The sequence below is a fragment of the Berghia stephanieae genome, chromosome 4, assembly GCF_034508935.2.
Source record: "Berghia stephanieae isolate SIO BIC M18660-M18661 chromosome 4, UCSD_Bste_1.3, whole genome shotgun sequence".
Classification (NCBI taxonomy): Eukaryota; Metazoa; Mollusca; class Gastropoda; order Nudibranchia; family Aeolidiidae; genus Berghia; species Berghia stephanieae.
In genome coordinates, this window is record NC_088363.1 from 45,174,091 (window position 1) to 45,194,954 (window position 20,864).

The 20,864-nt window shown below is 35.7% G+C and overlaps 2 protein-coding genes and 1 long non-coding RNA gene across 5 annotated transcripts in view; 2 read left to right on the forward strand and 1 right to left on the reverse strand.

Moving 5' to 3' along the window:
* The window catches only part of LOC144970657 (medium-chain acyl-CoA ligase ACSF2, mitochondrial-like), a 26,751-nt gene extending 19,050 nt beyond the window's left edge, over positions 1–7,701 (forward strand). For all 3 annotated transcript variants that reach the window (XM_078910503.1, XM_078910504.1, XM_078910505.1), the window contains 4 exons: positions 287–435; positions 1,242–1,383; positions 1,876–1,986; positions 5,132–7,701. In XM_078910503.1, the coding sequence (XP_078766629.1) occupies positions 287–435; positions 1,242–1,383; positions 1,876–1,986; positions 5,132–5,254 (525 nt within the window). In that variant the 3' untranslated portion in view covers positions 5,255–7,701. The remainder of the gene's footprint in view (positions 1–286; positions 436–1,241; positions 1,384–1,875; positions 1,987–5,131) is intronic.
* On the reverse strand, positions 429–19,369 carry LOC144970659 (uncharacterized). Its single transcript, XR_013645011.1, has 3 exons — positions 19,140–19,369; positions 5,111–5,192; positions 429–567 (listed from the first exon to the last, which is right to left on the reverse strand). It is a non-coding gene; the product is annotated as an uncharacterized LOC144970659 (long non-coding RNA).
* A 1,220-nt stretch (positions 19,370–20,589) lies between these two features.
* The window catches only part of LOC144970656 (uncharacterized), a 57,066-nt gene continuing 56,791 nt past the window's right edge, over positions 20,590–20,864 (forward strand). Inside the window, exon 1 of the mRNA XM_078910501.1 lies at positions 20,590–20,861. The gene's annotated coding sequence lies outside the window, so the exon portion shown is untranslated. The remainder of the gene's footprint in view (positions 20,862–20,864) is intronic.

Here is a 20,864-nt window from a genome sequence, read left to right on the forward strand (position 1 = left end):
TGTTGATAACAACAAGAAATGAAATGAGTAGGAAAAGTGCCAGAAGACAATAGAGAATATAATAAAGGTTGTTTTGGAAAAAAAAAAAAAATAATAATACAAAAACAATCCAAACCTTGTGTTTTTAAAATTTTAATTTCAATTTTTAACATATAAACCAACACAACTTAATATTATGGAGCACGCATTTTGTGGTTTGGTTACACTCGTCCCTCAATTTTGTTGATTGTTTGTTTTAAAGTTCTGATATGAGATATTTTTTATTTATTATTTTTTTTCTATCCAGAGTAAGATTGTGGACCGAGAGGATAGAATTATTCCTGTAGGTGAAGTGGGGGAGATTTGCTTCCGTGGTACTTGTGTCATGTTGGGTTACTGGAATGATCCAAAAAGAACTAAGGAAGCTATTTGTGATGCTGGCTGGTATCACACTGGGTAGGTAGAACATTGATGTCATTTCTAACTTTTAGATTAGACAATATTCGGTATAATTACAGTGGTCCAATTAGAAAATGAGCTTAGCTGCCAACTGTGCTGATGAATTCACGACACTCCTGATTTGGCAATCTGAGAAAAATTTAAAGAAAAAAAAAATTGGATTGTTTATGTGTATGGAAATATCTTTTTCCTATGATTATGCTTTTTGAGTAGAAAATTAAAACAAGGTACAGAAAAAGTTCTAAATCTTAATTATATTAAAATAACTTTATATAAAGTAACTTTACATTTTTATGCGTTAAATCACTATTTTAACTATATGTTAGGGTCAGAAACTTTTGTATCATCTAAAAGAACAGTTATCACACCACATGCATGCTTAGTTTTATTGCAGTCGGTCAGTCATATCGGGATGATGAACATTTTTTCAAGACAGCTTGATATTTCGACTTCAGTAATGGTGCAAAGAAGGAATTATTAAGAATGTTACAGGGACAGTCTTGAAAACTCAAGTTCTTATTGTTCTCGAAACAGAACACTTTCACACCAACGTGCCCTGTATGCACCATGTGGTCTTCTACTGTTTAAGAGTTTCCTGATTTTTTTAAACCTTCCAAAAAAATTATCTTTGTGAAATTATTTTGTAGTTATTTTGATTTCAATCATTTTACTCGTGAAGACTGAGCCTTGAAGAGAGAGCCCATCTACTTAGCCATATTCGTGCTAAACGGCCAGTTTTTTCGTTTTTAATAAATTAAGATTTTGAAAATTATTTTATTTATTTCTATCAATTTTGTCGTCAGAGATTTAGCCGTTATGTCAGAGGATGGCTACTGCAGCATAGTGGGAAGGAACAAAGACATGGTCATACGAGGTGGTGAGAATGTCTATCCTCTGGAGATTGAAGACATCCTGTATGAAAATGACAAAATCAAGGATGCACAGGTACTGGCTCTTGTTGGACAAAATAGGCAATCTTTATTTGGAAATCTCGAAATCTCGAACAAGTTGGGACTGGGCTTATTTGTTTGAGGTTTCCGTGTTGAGTATTTTACAAAGAATATGAAGAATTTTATGCAGAGGTTATGAGGATTTATAAGTCATCAATTTCTCACCGTGAAGTCTATGATGTGGTCAACTTAAACAGAAGCAAAATTATTGTTATTATTATTATTATATATTATTATTATTATTATTATTATTATTATTATTATTATTATTATTATTATTATTATTATTATTATTATTTATTATTATTATTATTATTATTATTATTATTATTATTATTATTATTATTATTGTTTTGTTATTGTTATTATTATTATTATTATTATTGTTATTATTATTATTATTATTATTATTATTATTATTATTATTATTATTATTGATGTTATTGATAATCATGATTTAAAATGTTATAATTATCGTTACTACTAGGTAATTGGTGTGCCAGACAAACGACTGGGAGAGGAGATTTGTGTCTGGATTATTACCAAGGAAGGCGTGACAATCACAGAACAGGAAGTCAAGGACTTTTGTAAGGAAAGGGTATGTTCTTCGCTTTAATTCATTGGGTTTTAAACATTTAATACTGATTTTCTCTTTGTATTTTGGGGGTTCCTGATATCTCAGTTGATACTTCACACACTAAGGGAATAGGTTACCGGTATGAAGTCGAGATTTTTTCGGACCCCTGTCCACTCCAGGGCTGGCGAGTCGGAGTCGGAGTCGGTAGGAGTCGGTTGTTTGAGGGTGGAGTCGGAGTCGGTTTTAGAAGTCCCGACTCCGACTCCTTACCACTTTCAGACATTGCATTTTTATATCATTCAATGTGTAATATTTTAGATACTAGATATAGATAGTATCCAGGCCTATAGAATTTGAAAAAAATTACATTGGTATTAGCTAAAGGTGAACTATGCTTCCAAAACCCCCTTTCCTACCCAACCTTCAAAGTGGGATAACCATAAGACCATAAGAAGTGACTTTATTTTAGTATAAATGGTTTCAGTTTCAATATTGTCTCAATTTCACTTTTCGTCTTTTTGTTGGTCTTAATTACAGTTTTATTCATATCTTAGTTTCAGTTTCCTTTTTGTCTAGTTTCAGTTCCTTTTTTGTCCTAGTTTCAGTTTCTTTTTTGTTCTAGTTTCAGGTTCAGTTTGAATACTAGTTTCAGTTTCATTACTTCCTCAGTATTATTACCTATTAATACTATGCTTGAGGAGTCGGAGTCGGGAGTCGGAGTCGGTTTCAAGGCTGGAGTCGGGAGTCGGAGTCGGTTTAAAAATAACCGACTCCGCCAGCCCTGCTGTTCACCCTGCAATTACAAAACAAATTGTGTTTAGTGTTTTGAGATTGGAAGGTCGAGGATTCAAGCCTCGCTCTGTGCATAGTTGAGTCTTAAAAATGACTCTCTACTCACATTTTCTCACCGTACTCAGGTTTAAAATGAGTAACTGACCGTTAACAGTGTTGTCTCTGTCAGAAAAATTTTATTATAGCCTAACAGGCGTCATGTCTCGCTCCACATGTTACGTGTTTCTGTTGATCAGGACCTTTTGTTATGCGCTTTGAGCATATTCAGTGGATAAAAGCTCAATTAAAAATTTTTTTTAGTTTGATAGTAACAGGGATAATCTTCGGCTCCATCCACCCTATGGTTCTGAAGCACTACTTTGTACATATATAAACACATTGTAAATACTCAGGAGCATATAAATATACACAGACACATACAATACACATAATTGCATTCATAACCTCAATACAATATAATTTCTATATATTCAGTTGTGATACTAGAGACCCACCCACACACACACACACACATACACATACACACACACACACACACACACACACACACAGAAACACAAATTTAGTTACTGGAATAATAGTTAACCAGAAGAACACTTGTTCTATTTATTTATGTGTCATAATGAAGAATAGCAAACAGTGTGACAATATTGATGTTTATGTAGATCCGTTAACGATGATGCATTGGAAGTGTTTACTCAGGCAAGCCAGTGGTCTGTTTATTCATCGCTTAATAATGGATTTATATATCGAATGGATCCACTTTTTACCATTATGCAATTACTTGGAATATCTTAAATGTGATCTATCATCTCAAAAGTCTCATTGTGTCTGTTAAAAACTTTTTGCTTAAAAATGATTTAAACCAGACATACCTAGTACAATGAATAATTCGTAGAAATACAAATTTTTGGCTCTAGTTACAGAACTGCATACGCCTCTTTGACTCAATAAATCTTGTTGAAAAGGAATGTTTAGTTTCTTAGAATCTATATTCTATATTAGATCATTTTTTAACCGTGCCTAGGACAAATTATTTATTTCTAAAGCTAGTTAAAGTGACTTTATCTCTTATTCCCTTGGAAACTACAAATTTTTGAAACTCCAAGTAGGCAGCTCTGTTTAAACGTGACCCTGAACAGAAATGCGAGATTTCAATTTTTTTCATTTTTAGTTACTATATCTATAGTCCACAGTTAATCCCACTGAGACTTAACTAACTTTTCATAATGTGATTAGAAATTTAACTTTTAGGATCAACATCGCCCCAATTATAATACTCGTTTTTATACAGTAGGTTACAAATAGATTTCATGTATTTTACAATTCAGGAATATGAGAACTCTTTGGAAATCTACACTTTTAAAAAGAGACAGTTAGGTAGTAGGATGGTGCCACAGGACTGGATGGTGCCGCAGTAAATAGAAAATATCTAGTTCAGCTCCCCTCTACACTGTATGGCTTTGAGCAGGTCATATCGCCCCAGCTCACTTTGTGAGTTTTTCCTCTGGTCTTCTCTTGAAGCAGATCCTAAAAAACTGAATTTATTCTTGGGGATGAATGAAGGGATTAAAAAAAAAAGTTGAATCTATAGTTCATTGCTCTCATGCCATCTCATACAGATGCCCATTGAACTTGCATTGTTGCCACTCATTTTTGTCATTTTACTAGACGTGATTTGCAAATTTTAAAATTGCCAATGTTTGACGAATTTTGGTAGACTTGTGTACGTTTAATATAAAAAGAATCCATTCTAAACAACAAAAAAAAAAAGGTTTTGAAGTTCGTAAACCTTAAGGGGAAAAGGTTAACTATTGGGTTACTTTGGAGGCGGGAAGATGTCTTGTGAAAAAAGGCGTTTTGCAATTACATTATATCAAAGATGTAGATAAGTAAATAGACAATCCATCAGAGAATTGAATATAAGAGATCAGCAATCTATTGATTAGAACATACTTTATCAAATTGTAAAAAGAAATATAGAAAATAAAAGGAGTCCTTTATAACCATAAGGCCCATGAAGCTTGAGATCGTTCCAGTTTCTATAGTGTGCGTACAAAAGCAATTGCTTGCTACTCTTTGGACAGGACAATAGTCTATCACAAAATACTTTTCCCCAGATCTAACTGACTCAGCTACCCAATCACTGCTGGGTAATAAGGGGTTGAAGTGTAGGGGGTCAGAAAAAAAATCTCGGCTTCACCAGGATCGATCCCAGTCTCTATGCATGTGAAGTGAGTGCTTTACCAAGTGAGCTATCAGGATCCCCAATAATCAAAACAAAGAAATAATTATTATACTGTCAACCTGTTATGATAGTTTTAAAAATGTGAAGTTTCACGATTTCCCCAACCTTCTTTGTCTCTTTGATCAGATGTCCTCCTACAAAGTGCCCCGGTATGTCATGTTCGTAGACAGTTTCCCTGCAACAGTCTCTGGAAAGGTAAAGAAATTCCTCATGAGGGAACAAACTGCATCACAACTTGGACTCAATTAATAATCATTTGTAGACAATTTTTTTGGACAATAGTTAGGCCTACAGGGAATGTACAGAAATTCCACATGAGGAAACAGACTGCACATCTTGGACTCAATTCATAGTGATTTAAAGATAGTTTTCCATCAACAGTCACTTAGAGGTTACAGAAATTCCTCATGAGGAAACAGACTGCATCACATCTTGGACGTGACTGAAGTGATTTGAAGATAGCTTTCTATCAACAATCACTGGGAGGTTACAGAAATTCTCATGAGGCAACAAGCTGCATTGTAACTTGGACTCGATTAATATCGATTTGTAGACAGTATTTTTTTGACAATAGTTACAGGGAATGTAAAGAAATTCCTCATGAGGAAACAATTTGCATCACATCTTGGACTCAATTGGTACCAATTTGTAGCCAGTTTTTTTTGGGGGGACAATAGTTACAGGGAAGGTGCAGAAATTCCTCATAAGGAAACAGACTGCATCACATCTTAGACAATTCATAGTGATTTGAAGATAGTTTTGAAACAGACTGCATCACACCTTGGACTCAACTGAAGTTTTACGCCCGGTTTTATGACCTGTAAAATGAGAGAAAGGTGACTGGCTCAAGACACTCAGCACCGTGGCTATGTGTGTAGTCTTGAGACAGGCTTTAATTCCAGGCATAAAACTTCATTCAATTCAATACCGTGGCTGTGGGTCAAACCCATTACTTCTTGATTACAAAGTGAAAGAATACTACTGTATCACTCAGCCCGACTTTCTAATATTTTCATGTATTTTTATTTCTTAAAATTTATATGGCTGATGCCTATGTTTGATTTTGCTTCAATACAAATTTTTCAGTAAAATTCAACATATTGATGTAGTGATTTAAAAAAATAATTTTTTCATCCTCTACTTAAATGTTTTTTATTAACATCGCAGATTTCTTTTGCTATTGAAAAGAAATTCATTGTAAATTTGACTTGTAATTTTATACAATTTTGTTATGTGATTACAAAACCCCCACAAATGTGTCCCACTGACTCACAGCTGTATTATGTCGGAGATGAATGGGATTCTTAAAAATGTATTTAGAATTAAATTAAATACAAACTTTTAGATTTTTTCCAATGGAATATATTGTATTTATTCTCTATCATAATAATAAATAATAAATAAAATTTGTAGGGTTCTAATCTCTCTCCACTTAACCTAACCTATTTGACATGAGAATTTTAAGAAAATTAAATATTACACTTTTAATAAAATTTAATGTTACAATTGTAGACGATCTATCGAGTTATGCTGATACCAATGGAATATGAAGAATGTGATTTTGAAATATTGAGGAAAAGTTGATATCTAAAATATTCTGTTTTCAGTCTTTACTTGAAGCACTCAATTTTACGTGCACTTCTGGTAAAGACAGAGAGGAAATTCCAGATTGCTTTTTCCACAAAGTAAAGAATGGAATGTAATATCAAGCTTATTTGTGGCAATAAACTCGAATTTCCCACACCTAGTTCATTCTGACATAATACTGCAATGAGAGTATGGGTCACACATGTTTGTTAATTTTTGCTCACTCATCTTTGCAGTCTAAGTGATGCTCAACAGGTCTATTAATGTTTATGGACTGAGATTATTTTATTTTTAACATTTATAATTTAGTTACGATGCTTATTGCAAAACCTATCGATTGTTATCTTTTAAAAATTTATTTATGGAGGTTGTGTAGAAATCTATATAGACACAAGACCTAATATATTTCAAGAGTATAAATGCCTCTTAACTTTTTTTAATATAAAAAATGTTATTAATGGTGTCATGAAATAATTCACGCATTTGTAACATTTAATGATAATAAGTCAAATAAAACTAAACTACTGGTGAAATGACATTTTTGGTTAATTTAATATCTCAAAAATCATTCTAGAGTTATACAGAATTATTTTGTCATTGAACTAATTTTTATTGTTTTTTTTGTTTTTTGTTTTTGTTGTTTTTTTTTTTGTTGTTTTAAAACATGAGGTGTGCACTCATTTAGTGCATGTTGTGATTGTTTATCTTATCTTTGAAATTTTGATAGATTAATTCACAGGAACTTTCATATTTTCTATAATTTTCAATCTACATGCAAAAAAAATAATCAATGCAGGTGAATCTACAAAGTGGCGAAAGGAATATTCGATATCTCATTTTGTTCTTAAGCATTCCCAATTGTTGAAAAATTTATTGCAATGCTATTATTCCTTTTCACTCACCGCCCGTGGGCTAAGATAAAAAGTTTTTGAGATATCAAAATTCTGCTTGGTCACTTTGTAGACATTGCCATTCTAATGTAGAAGCTGTAGGAGCACCAGATTTAGTAGCTCTAGCAGAAATGCCAAACTGTACACAAAATACATAATTTGTACGAATTTTCATGTTCAGTACGCAAATACACAAAATGGATAGTTTCTGTAGTCAAATTTTTTCTTTTTAAATTTGTGTTTTGTTTTGTTTTTTGGTTTTGGAATCCTGGTGGCTTATCGGGGTGTTTTTGAGTACTTGTGAATGCAAATTGTAGGAAAGCAGTGCTCAAGATACAACTTAGCATTTTCACTATTGTTTCCCCTTCAACCAAGTAGAATGTATAGGACCACCAGAGGCTTTCAATTTTTACTCTCTGGGTGGTACTCACGGAGGTACTTCCTGTGTATTCTATCCCCCTATATCTTTTTTCCAACTTGCTTTCTGTCTTTGTCTTGGAATGAGATTACTTGTTTTTTTCCTGGCTGGGAGGGAAGCAGTCAAATGCATAGTTATTGTTTTGGAAAATGATGTTTTTTCCTTGTAAATCATCTCTCTGTTGTGTATTATTATATTTGTTATTTTGAATGTATAATGTAAGCATTTGAGTGTTTTCCTCTTTGTTGGATCTTGTGCTTGTGTCCGGATGAGACTTATAGGTGATCTCAAACTAAGTATATTCACAGTACATTGATGGTATGCTCTTGGATTCTACAGATGATCCCTGTTTGTTCCCAGTTCTCCTTTGTCTCACTTTCTCTTGGGTGCTTTAATTGTAATTCTAGAACTTTTTACTATCCCATTTTCTTCCTTTTTACTAGCGCTGATATGATCTTAATGTGTTGCAAGCGCCATAAAACCCTTAAAAACAAAAACAATCTTACTTTTCTTGGGTGCTTTTAATTGTATTCAAGAATCTCATTTTTACTGGCGTTGAAATGACCTAAATGTGTTGCAAGCGTAGTAAAACCCTTAAAAACAAAGTTTTCTTTATCTGGTTAATTCAGTGAAAACACCATATAGATGCAATGGGTCACATTTATATCAAAGTATTATTTTGTTGATTATTGATAGTTTGAATTTTGAAAAATCTTATGTGATAAGGTTCTATTGATATTACTTATATTATTATTATTATTATTATTATTATTATTATTGGTAATGTTTCATTGCCACACAATAATGATGAAAAATGAATGGGATGGAGAAGTGCCAGATGAAAACAGATTATAAAAATATTACTGACAGGTAACCAAACCTGGGACCCAATCGATTAAAAAAAAGGAAAACACAAAGAATAACTTGAGCTTTTATGTAGCGCAATATCCTCTACTAAAAGTGCTCGAAGTTCCCGAGCCAACATCAATATTTCTGGGTGGGCTTCCTGACCTCCCATAGTGGGCAGGGAGGCACTTACCGTGTCTTCTATCCCCTTATATCTGTTTTCCAATTTGCGTTCTGTCTTTCTCTTGAAATGAGATTACTAAGTTTTGCCTTGGCCCTGGCTATAGTGCTTGGCTGGGAGAGAAACAGTTAAATGCATAGTTATTATTTTGGGAGATGATATTTTTTTCCTTGTAAATCATCTCTCTGTAATGTATTGTTATATCTGTTATTTTGAATGTATAATGTATGCGCTGATATCACCTTAATATGTTGCAAGCGCCGTAAAACCCTTGAATACAAATTCAACATCAATATTTAACATGTTTAAGTAGTCCTCCAGAGCCATGAGGCCCATGGAGCCGGAGTTCATCCCGGTTTCTATAGCGTCAAATGGACAATAGCAATTGCCTGCTATCCTTTGGGTAGGACGCTATTCTATCATACAGTAATTTCCACCAGAACTAACAGACCCAGCTGCCCAATCACTGCTGGGTGGACAGCAAGTCAGAAAACATCTCGACTGCACCCGGGATCGATCTAAATCCCTTTGCATGTGAAGCGAGTGCTCTACCACCTGACCCCCAACATTTAACATGTAAGGTAACTGGGTGGGGTTCCTGACCTCCCATAATGGGCAGGGAGGCACTTACTGTGTCTTCTATCCCACTATATTTGTTTCCAACTTGCTTTCTGTCTTTGTCTTGGTATGAGATTACTTGGTTTTGTCCTGGCCGGATACCCTGACTGAGAGGGAAACAGTCAAATGTATAGTTAGTTTTGGGAGGTGATATTTTTTTTCCTTGTAAATCATCTCTTTTTTACTTTCCCAATTTCTTCCTTTTTACTGGCGCTGATATGACCTTAATATGTTGCAAGCGCCGTAAAACCCTTAAAAACAAACAAACAACATGATGTAAGGTAAGACAAGGAGTTTTTTGGGGTTTTTTTTCCTGACAGAGACCACTTCATTAGCCACCAGGTACTCATTTTAAACTTGAATATTTGAGAGAATGTGGCTAAAGATATGACACCCACCAATTGGCTATGAAAGAGAGGTCATCAAACGAATACACTAGCACTGAAATATATATATAAAAAAAAGAAAATAGTCATTCGGACCCATAAGGCCCGTGAATGCTGGAGCTTATTCTGGTTTCTATAGCAGAAGTTGACAATAACACTTGATTGCTACCCTTTGGATAGGGTGCTAGTCCATTGCAAAGTACTTTTCACCAGATCTAACAGACCCAGTTGCCCAACTCAAAGCAGGGTGAAGAGGTGATCAGAAACTTTTTATTGACTTCACCCGGGATCCTTTTGCGTTTGAAGCGACTGCTCTACCAACTGAGCTACCCAGCCATATGTCAGTTGGGTCCCTTGTTTGGCTTACTGATGTTGTGATATTTTTATTCTAGGTTTTCATCTGGTACTTCTTTTCCATTCCCTTTTCTCCTTGTTATTATTGATAGATAAGTGCCTGCCCTACACTTTTTTCTGAATATTTATATACCTGTTGAGAAAAGGATTAAATTGAAAACCTGCTTTTGAGTTTATCGTTGCCTTGAAGGTACTTCCCATCTCTACTTTCAGAACTAATTGAAAATATTCAAAACCCATCCCTAATTTTCTGGGTGGGGTTCCTGACCTTCCATAGTGGGCAGGGGGGTACAATCTGTGTCTTCTATCCCGTTATATCTGTTTTTCAACATGCTTTCTGTCTTTGTCTTGGAATGAGATTACTTGGTTTTGCCCTTGCCCTGGCTGGAGTCCTAGCTGGGAGGGAAACAGTCAAATGCATAGTTATTGTTTTGGGAGATGATATTTTTTTCCTTGTAAATCATCTCTCTGTTATGTATTATGTTTGTTATTTTGAATGTATAATGTAAGCATTTGAGTGTATTCCTCTTTGTTGGATTTTGTGTTTGTGTCCCGATAAGACTTATAGGTGATCTCAAACTAATTACATTGGTGGTATGCTCTTGGAATCTACATCTGATCCCTATATGTCTTAATTTTTCTTGGGTGCTTTAATTGTAATTCTAGAACTTTTTACTATCCCATTTTCTTCCTTTTCACTGGCGCTGATATAACCTAAAAGTGTTGCAAGAGCGCAAAACCCTTAAAAACAAAACAAAAAAACAACATCCCTAACTTTCGGCTAGTGATTTCACCGAACTTGTTATCCCTTAAATAGGCACAAAAGCTAGAATGAGATCCTTTTCGTGTGGAATGCCTCACTACAGAGCATTAGTGAAAAAGAAGAATCTTTGTCAATTTTAACATTTTCGCATAAAACCTATCTGTTTTGATTTTAGTAGCTGGTATGAGAAGCAAGATAAGCATCTGGTTTTTGTTGTTTGTGTGTTTGTTCGTGTGCTTAAGCCAATGTCCCATAATAGGCAGGCTGGTGAGGTTCCTGACCTCCCATATCGGGCTTGTGTCTGGATGAGACATTTAGGTGATCTCAAACTAAGAACGCTGATGGTGTGCTTTGGAATCTACATCTCTTCAGTATTTGAACTAATCCCACTTTTGTCTTACTTAGTTTTGAATTCTTTAATTGTAATTGTAGAAGTTTTTACTATCCCATTTTCTTCCTTTTTACTGGCGCTGATATTACCTAAATGTTTTTCAAGCGTCCTAAAACCCTTAAAAACAAATGAACAAACATATGTCTTACTTTTTCTTTCATGCCTTTACTTTACCCCTATCACTTTTTATTTTTCTAGTGCTGAAATAACCTACAAGTATCCCAAGTGTTGTAAACAAGCAATTTATTTATCTTATTGTGGAAGTGCTACAAGGTCCGTAAAGCTCTAATATATATATATATATATATATATATATATATATATATATATATATATATATATATATATATATATATATATATATATATATATAATTTATTTATGTAGTGGCTTATTTTTAAATGTTTTTTATTATTGCTAAGCTTGTAATACTTCATTATTTATGCATCTTCCTTTTGAGATCAAAATAGCAGTATTTGAATTAATAAGAATACACATTGTTATATGAAATTGATATTACTCGCATTGTAATTTTCCTATTCAAACTGGATTTACTTTATTTCATTGCAATAACTATATGGAATAGAAGCTACAATGTCATTTACAAAGACTGATGGTATACTGTACACATTTCTGGGTTTTGTCAACAGAACACTCGTGGGGTTTCGAGACCTCCCATTGCGGGTATGGAGGTACTTACTGTGTCTTCTATCCATTATAATCTGTTTTCCAACATGCTTTCTGTCTTTGTCTTGGAATGAGATTACTTGGTTGTGTCCTGGCCCAGGCCGGAGTCATGGCTGGGAGGGAAACAGTCAAATGCATAGTTATTGTTGTGGGAGATGATATTTTTTTCCTTGTAAATCATCTCTCTATTACGTATTATTAAATTTGTTATTTTGAATGTACAATGTAAGCATTTGAGTGTATTCCTCTTTGTTGGACTAGTGCTTGTTGACGGATGAGACTTATAGGTCTGGGTGGGGATCCCGACCTCCCATAGTGGACAGGGAGTTACTTGCTGTGTCTTCTATCACCCTGTGTCTGTTTTCCAATTGCTTTCTGTCTTTGTCTTGGAATGAGATTACTTGGTTTTGTTCTAACCCTGGCCGGAGTCCTTTGCTGGGACTGGGAGGGTTAAAGTCGAATGTATAGTTATAATTTTGGGATATGATTTCCTCCTCCTGCTCCTCCTCCTCCTCCTCCTCCTCCTCTTCCTCCTCCTCTTCTTCTTCTTCTTCTTCTTCTTCTTCTTCTTCTTCTTCTTCTTCTTCTTCTTCTTCTTCTTCTTCTTCTTCTTCTTCTTCTTTTTCTTCTTCTTCTTTTCAGTTATGACCTAAAAATGTCTTAAGATTTTAACTGGACTTCGCTTACAAAACATTATTTACTCCAGATTATTTTGTGATATGTATTGACATTATATTTACATTATTCGCCATTGAGATTTGAATTTATATCGTCCATTATACATTAAACTAGATATTATTAAAATTATGAAAAGGTATCTTGAAAAGCATTTTCAATTTTCTTTTTTTATTTTAATGTCGCGGTACAGTCGTAAAATAGATTTTACAAATGATGTTGCCTTCTGACCTCCCATGATGGGCAGAGAGGTCACTATTGCTGTGTCGTCTTCTACGCCCCCCCCCCCCCCCCCCCCCCCCTTCCCCGTCTATTTTCCTTTCCATGTTACTCTCGGCTATATTCTGGATTGACATATATCCTGGGGATTTCGCTACGATTTGCTTTTACCATGCCTGTCCCCAGGTCGTCACCGGCAAAAATCTCAATGTGTTGCCCTCTTATGGTGGGCAGGTAGTCACTTGCTGTGTCTTCTATCACCACCTATACCTGTTTTCCAATTGCTTTCTATCTTTGTCTTGGAATGAGATTACTTAATTTTGTCCTGACTCTGACCAGAGACCTTGGCTGGGAGGAAAACAGTCGAATGTATAGTTATAGTTTTGGGAGATGATATATTTTTCCTTGTTTTGTACTAGTATTTTTTTATTTTTAAAATATGATTTGTAAACATTTGAGTGTGTTCCTCTTAGTGGGGTCTTGTGCTGATAGTATGTTCTTGGAATCTACTTCTGTTCCCTATTTGAACCATTCCCCTTTGTCTTACTTTTTCCTCAAGTCCGTGTAATTGTACATCTAGAATGTTTTTACTATCAAATTTACTTCCTTTTTACTGGCGCTGATATGACCTGCATGTGTGGCAACCGCCGTAATACGCTTTTAAAAAAAATAATAGAAAAATAATATCTCCCTATATCTGGTTTCTGGGTGGGGTCCTTTGAACTTTCATGGTGGGTATGAGGTCACTTATTGTATCTACTTTCCCCCCTATATCTGTTTTCTGAGTTGCTTTCTGTCTTTGTCTTGGATTGTTTGGTTTTGTCCTGGCCCTTACCGGAGTTCTTGGCCGAGAGGGAAATAGTCAAATGTATAGCGTTAGTTTCGGGATGTGATTTTTTTCCCTTGTTAATCATCTCTCTGTTATGTATTCATAGTTATATCTTTTGTTTTGAACATGTCTTGTAAACATTTGAGTGTATTCCTTTTAGTGGGATCTGTCATGAACTTGACCCACTCCTTATCACAAGTGAAAACAATTCACTTTTAGTCCTGGCGTCTGGTGAACATTTGTCACTCTCAGTGAACGTATAACCGATGGTTTCATCTTTCTCCTCTGTCTCCCATCCCGGGCCGGGGTTCCTGACCTCCCATAGTGGACAGAGAGGCTCTTACTGTGTCTTCATCTGTTTTCCAACATGCTTTCTGACTTTGTCTTGGAACGAGATTACTTGGTTTTGTCCTGGCCATGGCCAGAAACCCTAGCTGGGAGGGAAACAGTCAAATGTATAGTTAGAGTTTCGGGAGATGATATTTTTTGGCTTGTAAATTATCTCTGTTCTGCACTGTATTGTAATATATGGTTTATAAATATTTGAGTGTATTCCTCTTAGTGGGGACCCCTGGGTGAGGTTCCTGACCTCCCATAGTTGTTAGTGAGGTACATACTGTCTTCTGTCCCCCTATATCTATTTTCAAATATGCTTTTTGTCTTGGAATGAGATTACTTGGTTTTGTCCTGGCCCTGGCCGGATACATTAGCTGGGAGGGAAACAGTCAAATGTATAATTGGAGGTTTGGGAGATGATATTTTTTTGTCTAGTAAATCATCTTTCTTATATACTCTGTACTGTTTTGTTGACATATTATATATGATATATTATCCTATATATTTGAGTGTATTTATCTTAGTGGGGATGAGACTAAGTACATTGATAGTGTGCTCTTGGAATCTACATCTATTCCCTATTTTAACCAATTCCCCGTTGTCTTACTTTTTCTTGGGTGTACTTTAATTGTAATTCTACAACTTTTTACTATCCCATATTCTTCATTTTTACTGGCTCTTATATGACCTAAACGTGTTGCAGGCGCAGTAAAACTGCGTTAACGTGTGCACATATTTTTCTGTCCTTATAGATAAAATGAAGTTGACGTCACTCAGGTCTTTGTTATTGTTTATTTTTTAAATATTTTTTTTGCCATCCGCGTTTATGAGTAATTCTCACTCAACTGTATTAACCAGACTATAAACGTTCAAGGTTATACATACTTTTGTGTGTTGGTCCGTTATATTTCCCGATTGCAATGTTGTGAGCTTCTTAGTCAAGCGCATATTATCTATATCCCCTCCTGACACCAGGGTTGCCAGATCATTTTTGAGTAAGAGGCCAAACTAGCTACAGCAGGAGGCCAGATTCCTCGACAGGAGGCCAAATACCACCAAACCCTCCTTAGCCTCGCGAAAACTCTTTAGATTTGTTAAACAATTTATTTCCCCCATTTTTAAAGAAGAAAAAAGAAAATTAATTTAAAGGAAGACTCGCTGTACTCACCTTAATCAAAACACCATTTCACCATTGCAATTTGTCACTAGATTCTGTACATTTGTTGATATCGTTGAATTGTTCCTTTTAAACTTAAACAACATCATAGGTCACATTCCTAAGTTGTCATCAGCGCAACGAAAAAATAACGAATAATTGACTTGAGACTCAGAGAAAATGTCACATACAACCGAATTATCACGATGGAAATAAAAGTTCATTCTAGAGGTCTACACACCTGGAGAACTCCTCAACAAAAGTAACCTTTTTACAAATTAAAATGAATTCAACAGGCTCGTTTCAACGAACCAAGAATCCATTATTGCGGCCTCTGAATTTTCTTCACTACTACCAGTAAATGTGCTCGATCCCGAAGAACACTCTTCGTTCTGGTTGTACATGGCAGCTGTAAACAAATCAATCATTTCTTTCGTAACTTGGAAATCCACACAACATTGCTTTTTGAAAAATAGATGGCCTTTACGCGGATAATCGAGTCCAAAGAGTGTACATTGAGCCTATTCCTGGGTTTGGTTTTGGTGGCATTCACTACTGAGAATACTCTCTCGATGCTTGCATTGCTGATTGGTGTGATAAGGCAATCCAACGCATAAACTGCGAGTTCCTGGAATCCATTTGCTTTGATCACTCCTTCCCAGAATTTAACAGTGTCTGCTGTTGGCAATCCGTCCTTGAATACTGGCTCATCATTCCAGTCCTTGAAGATGATTTTGCGGTATTGCTGCTCGAGCAAGTTTACATCGCCCATTAAATGTTGGAATGGAAGATCCTTAAATTTCACTCTGTCGGTTTGGCTTAAGATGATCTTTGGACTCAAATAGCTCAATCCCGCAAAAATATTCATGGAAGGAGGCAGTCTCTTTTCAACCTGTTGCAAAGCTGCTTCGAGCATGTTGTGACAACGTATTTTTGTGTTTACGATTTTCTGCTTTTCGATGTCAATCTGCTGTTGCTCAACATTTTCTATGTAATCTTCACACGATGTTTCAAATTTACAGCCCAGGTCACTCTCCTCTACAGTTTTTTTACTGCCATCTTCATTGTACAGGCGTCGTTTCAAGCTTTTATAAAACATGTCTATCTCCATCATGAGGGTATGGGGGTCCGCAGAACTTGTCTGAAACATGGCATTTACTCGTTCGAACTCGTGTACCACAGGTGTAACAAATTCAAACAATAATCGATTGATCTTGTCCTGTAGCATTTCTTTTATAAGCCTGGCATACAGAACCACTGATTAAGTCACACGCACATGGTGAAGTCACAACAAATCAAGAGCAAATTGACTGAGGGCATTCGAATCAATTCTTAACCACATCACAAAATAAAGTCTTAATATCATCCACGAATAATCTAGATTAGATATTCCGCCGAAATAAAACAGTGAAATCCATTTAATATGCAGTGTTGATCGAAATCTAAACTAGATTCTAGATCTATACTTATCTAGATCTACTTCAGCAAAAGACAACACCGATCAAAAAGATTCGGTGGTGACGACAGACTAGAGATTTGATTGGTGGTGGCATCATAACGTCATCGTCATCGTCCAATTTTCGGTCTTGTCTTTGTATAGACCTTGACCTAATACTAACCTTCTTGTTGTCTCGACAGATGCTCATCCCACCCACGCAACCTTGCACCCACGCGATTGCGTAAAAGCAGATATTCTATATTTAGAAGCATTAGCAAATGCAATCTCTGGTGATAGCACATGTTGCATTTAGAAATTTAGATTGCCGGTGAGGCTTTCCGGAAGCCAAATAAAATAAGTTTTACCGGTACCAAAGTAAAACGATATAATGGGGAAAGTTAGAGGAGGCCAAAAAGTAAGTCACAGGAGGCCAAGTAGCCAAACCAAATTTTGGGAGGCCAAATGGGTTGGGAAAAGGCCAAATTTCTCAAATTTGGCCACCAGGAGGCCAAACTAGCAACCCTGCCTGACACCCTACAGACTCCATACAAACGTATGTCACCTTGTAAAGGGAACTTGTTATCCAGCCAACGTCTGACAGTTGCTGCACGATGTAAGCATTTGTTCTCGGCTGCCCCGTCGACCACTGAGCGAGGGCGATACTTGGAAGGACAATGATTAAAACCTCAACAACACCAAGACCATTATAACCAGAGGGGGTGTGATGACAAAACCCTTTTAATTTTTTTTCTATATATTTGATCATTTATTTTATTTACAAAAAATCTCAAAAAACATATTTTCTTCCTAGCTTTAGTCTTTGAGAGTTCTTTGTTGGGGGCGGTGGGGGGGGGGGGGGGGGGGGACAAGAGTTTAATTGAGTGTTATTGTCCTGATTTAGCGACAAGCTGATGTTTAGATGAGACTTAGGTTATCTCAAATTAAGTGCAGTGATGCTCTTGAAATCTACTTCTGTTCCCTATTTGAACCAATTCCCTTTTGTGTTACTTCTTCTTGTGTGCTTTAATTGTTATTCTAGAATTGGTCACGTGCAGTGTCTTCTATCCTCTTATATATGTTCTCTGAGTTGCTTTATGTCTTTGTCTTGGAATGGGATTGCTTAGTTTTGTCTTAGGCCAAGTCCTTGGCTGGGAGGGAAACAGTCAAGTATAGTTATAGTTTTTGGAGATGATATTTTTCCCCCCATAAAAATCATCTCTCTGTTATGTACAGTTACGTTTTTGGTTATAATAATTGTTTTTTAAACATTTGAGTGTAATATTCTTAGTGGGGACTTGTGTCTGTGCCTGGATGAGACTTTTAGGTGATCTCAAACTAAGCACACTGATAGTGACGTTCTTGGAATCTACATCTGTTCCCTATTTGAACCCTTCCCCTTCCCTTTTCTCGGATCGTGTGCTTTCAATTGTAAATCTGTAACTTTTTTTGACTATCCCATTTTCTACTTTTTTACTGGCGTTGAATTGACCTAAATGTCGCAAGCGCCGTAAAACCCTTAAAAACAAACAACATATGCCCCTATATCTGTTTTCTGAGTTTCCTCCCTTTTACTGGCGTTGATAAATGACCTGAATGTGTCGCAGGTGCGTAAAACCCTTACAAACGTCTGCTTCCCTCCATTGTACCCTTGTATTATGTAGTTTTTTTGTTTTTTTTTTTGGTTGTTGCCAATGTCTGATGACGACAAACGCGGTCATGCTGAATTATAAATATGCAAAACTCTAATCTATCAACACACAAATGAAAAATTCACCTGATGTGCGTTAGAGTGGAATTTCTGAAAAGGAGGCTGGGTGGGGGGAGAGGAATATTGGAATATCATTCAATGGCATATAAATGGAACCAGCTACGCCTCAGAATGCAATGGTTTTGAAATTAGCAAATCCATCCGAGAGAGAGAGAGCGGGGGAGGGGGGGGGGGCATTAAACTAAATCATGATTTTAATTTAATTTGTAAATGAAAGTCGGTCGAGCGTGCAATAATAAAACACCCAATTGTTTGAAAAGCCGTGTCACTGTATCAGGGAAGTGAGAGATGTAAGCTCTTCTACAATGTCACTAGTAATGCATTCACCAGCGTGGGTGTTACCTCTGTACTCTCAAAATATGCATGTTGGCTCTAGACTGTCAAGATATGAATGTTGTATCTGGACTGTCAAAATATGACTGTTACCTCATGACTGTAAAAATATGTATGTAACCTCTAGACTGTAAAAAAAAAACAAAAACAAAAACAACATGCATATTACATCAAGACTAAGACTGTCAAAACATGTATGTTGCCTCTGGACTGTCAAAACATGAATGTTATATTTGGACTGTCAAAATATGACTGTTACCTTTAGTCTGTAAAACAAGCATGTTACCTCTGGGCTGTCAAAGCATGCATGTTACCGCTGGGGTGTCAAAACATGAAGATTGCCCCATGGACTGTCAAAACATTCATGTTCCCTCTGGGATGTCAAAACATGAAGATTACTCCTGAACTGTCAAAACATGAATGTTATCGCTGGATTGTCAAAGCATGCACATTACTGTTTCAGGGAAGTCAGAGATATGAACCCTTCTATAAAGCCACTAGTAATGCATTCACCAGCGTGCGTGTTACTGTCAAATTTCTATGTATTATTTTTTATTATTTGTAAAGCGCATTGAGCATATTTAGTTGAATTTGCGCTATATGAAAGCTCAAGTTTTTTTGGGTTTTTTTAATAACCTCTGGACTGTCAAAACAATGAATTTTTATGTTACATCTGGACTTTCAAAACATCCACGTTACCTCGGGACTGTCAAAACATACACGTTACCGTTGGCCCGTTATACTTCCGGTTGCCATCCGGAAGTAAAACTGGTCAACACACAAAACTGTATGTAACCATGATCGTTTATAGTCTGGTTAATACAGTTTAGTGAGAATTACTCATAAACGTGGATGGCAAAAAACAATATCAAAGACCCAAGTGACGTCAACTTTATTCTATCTATAGACAGTATGCGCTTGGCGAATGTCATAGTCTCAAGTGAGTAAAGAGCTACTCGACTATGCATAAAGATATATGTAGAATGAGGCCCCAGAATTTACTAGTTACTATAAATGAAAAACAATTAACGATTTGTTTACAATGAAATAAAAATAATGATGAAATTTAATTAAAAGAGATAAACAGTGATCGTGGCAGTTACAAATAGAGATATGAATATTTTACGTAACTTATGATAATATCTCAGGTTCGTAAGTTTACGTTTCCAGGCAGTTGATGGGCTTGGATGATCTATTCCTCTGATAACAGGATCGGACTCGTAAAATTCCACTTCCAGGCAATTGGTAAGAGGTTATAGTGTAGTACAGCGGGCTTGGGTTTGATCCTTGAAGATTATACAATCAAAGTTAAAAGCTCCGGCGTCTTAATGGTGTAGATATAATATCTACAAAGTCCCAAAAGATAAAAATCTTACAATATATATATAGGAATAGAGCGACTGGCCGTCCGGCATAGATTGTGGAGAGAAAGTGAGTGTCAAATGTTAGACCTATCAGCTTTTATAATAAGTGGCTACGTGACAGAATGTAGAACGAAAAGTATTCACTAATTAGAAATTAATTCGAGGGAAGGCTATAAAAGGAAAGACGATCTAATATTAGAAGGTAAAGTTTATCTAAGCCTACCGATATATAACTGGAGTGAGATGAATTCAGTTCTTAATAAAATAAAATTTAATAAGATTATTGTGAACAACCTTTACTGTGACACCCCCCACCCACGTTTAAAATATACTCTTTAACCATTATGGGAAAGATAGATTTTACAAACGGAAGTAAATTTACTATCATGATACTCTAGCATTAATCCATTGTTATGATTTGTGCTACAATTAAATTATTTATTAACTAGACATGGAAATGTTTATATTAACGTAGGTATATGAATGGGTGACAATAACAATGAAAGATTGTGATTACAAATCATTGTGATGAACAACATGATGGCAATGTGATTACAAATCATTGTGATAAACAATAGTGATGGCAATGAAGCATGGTTTAAGTCGATGATATGAAGGTA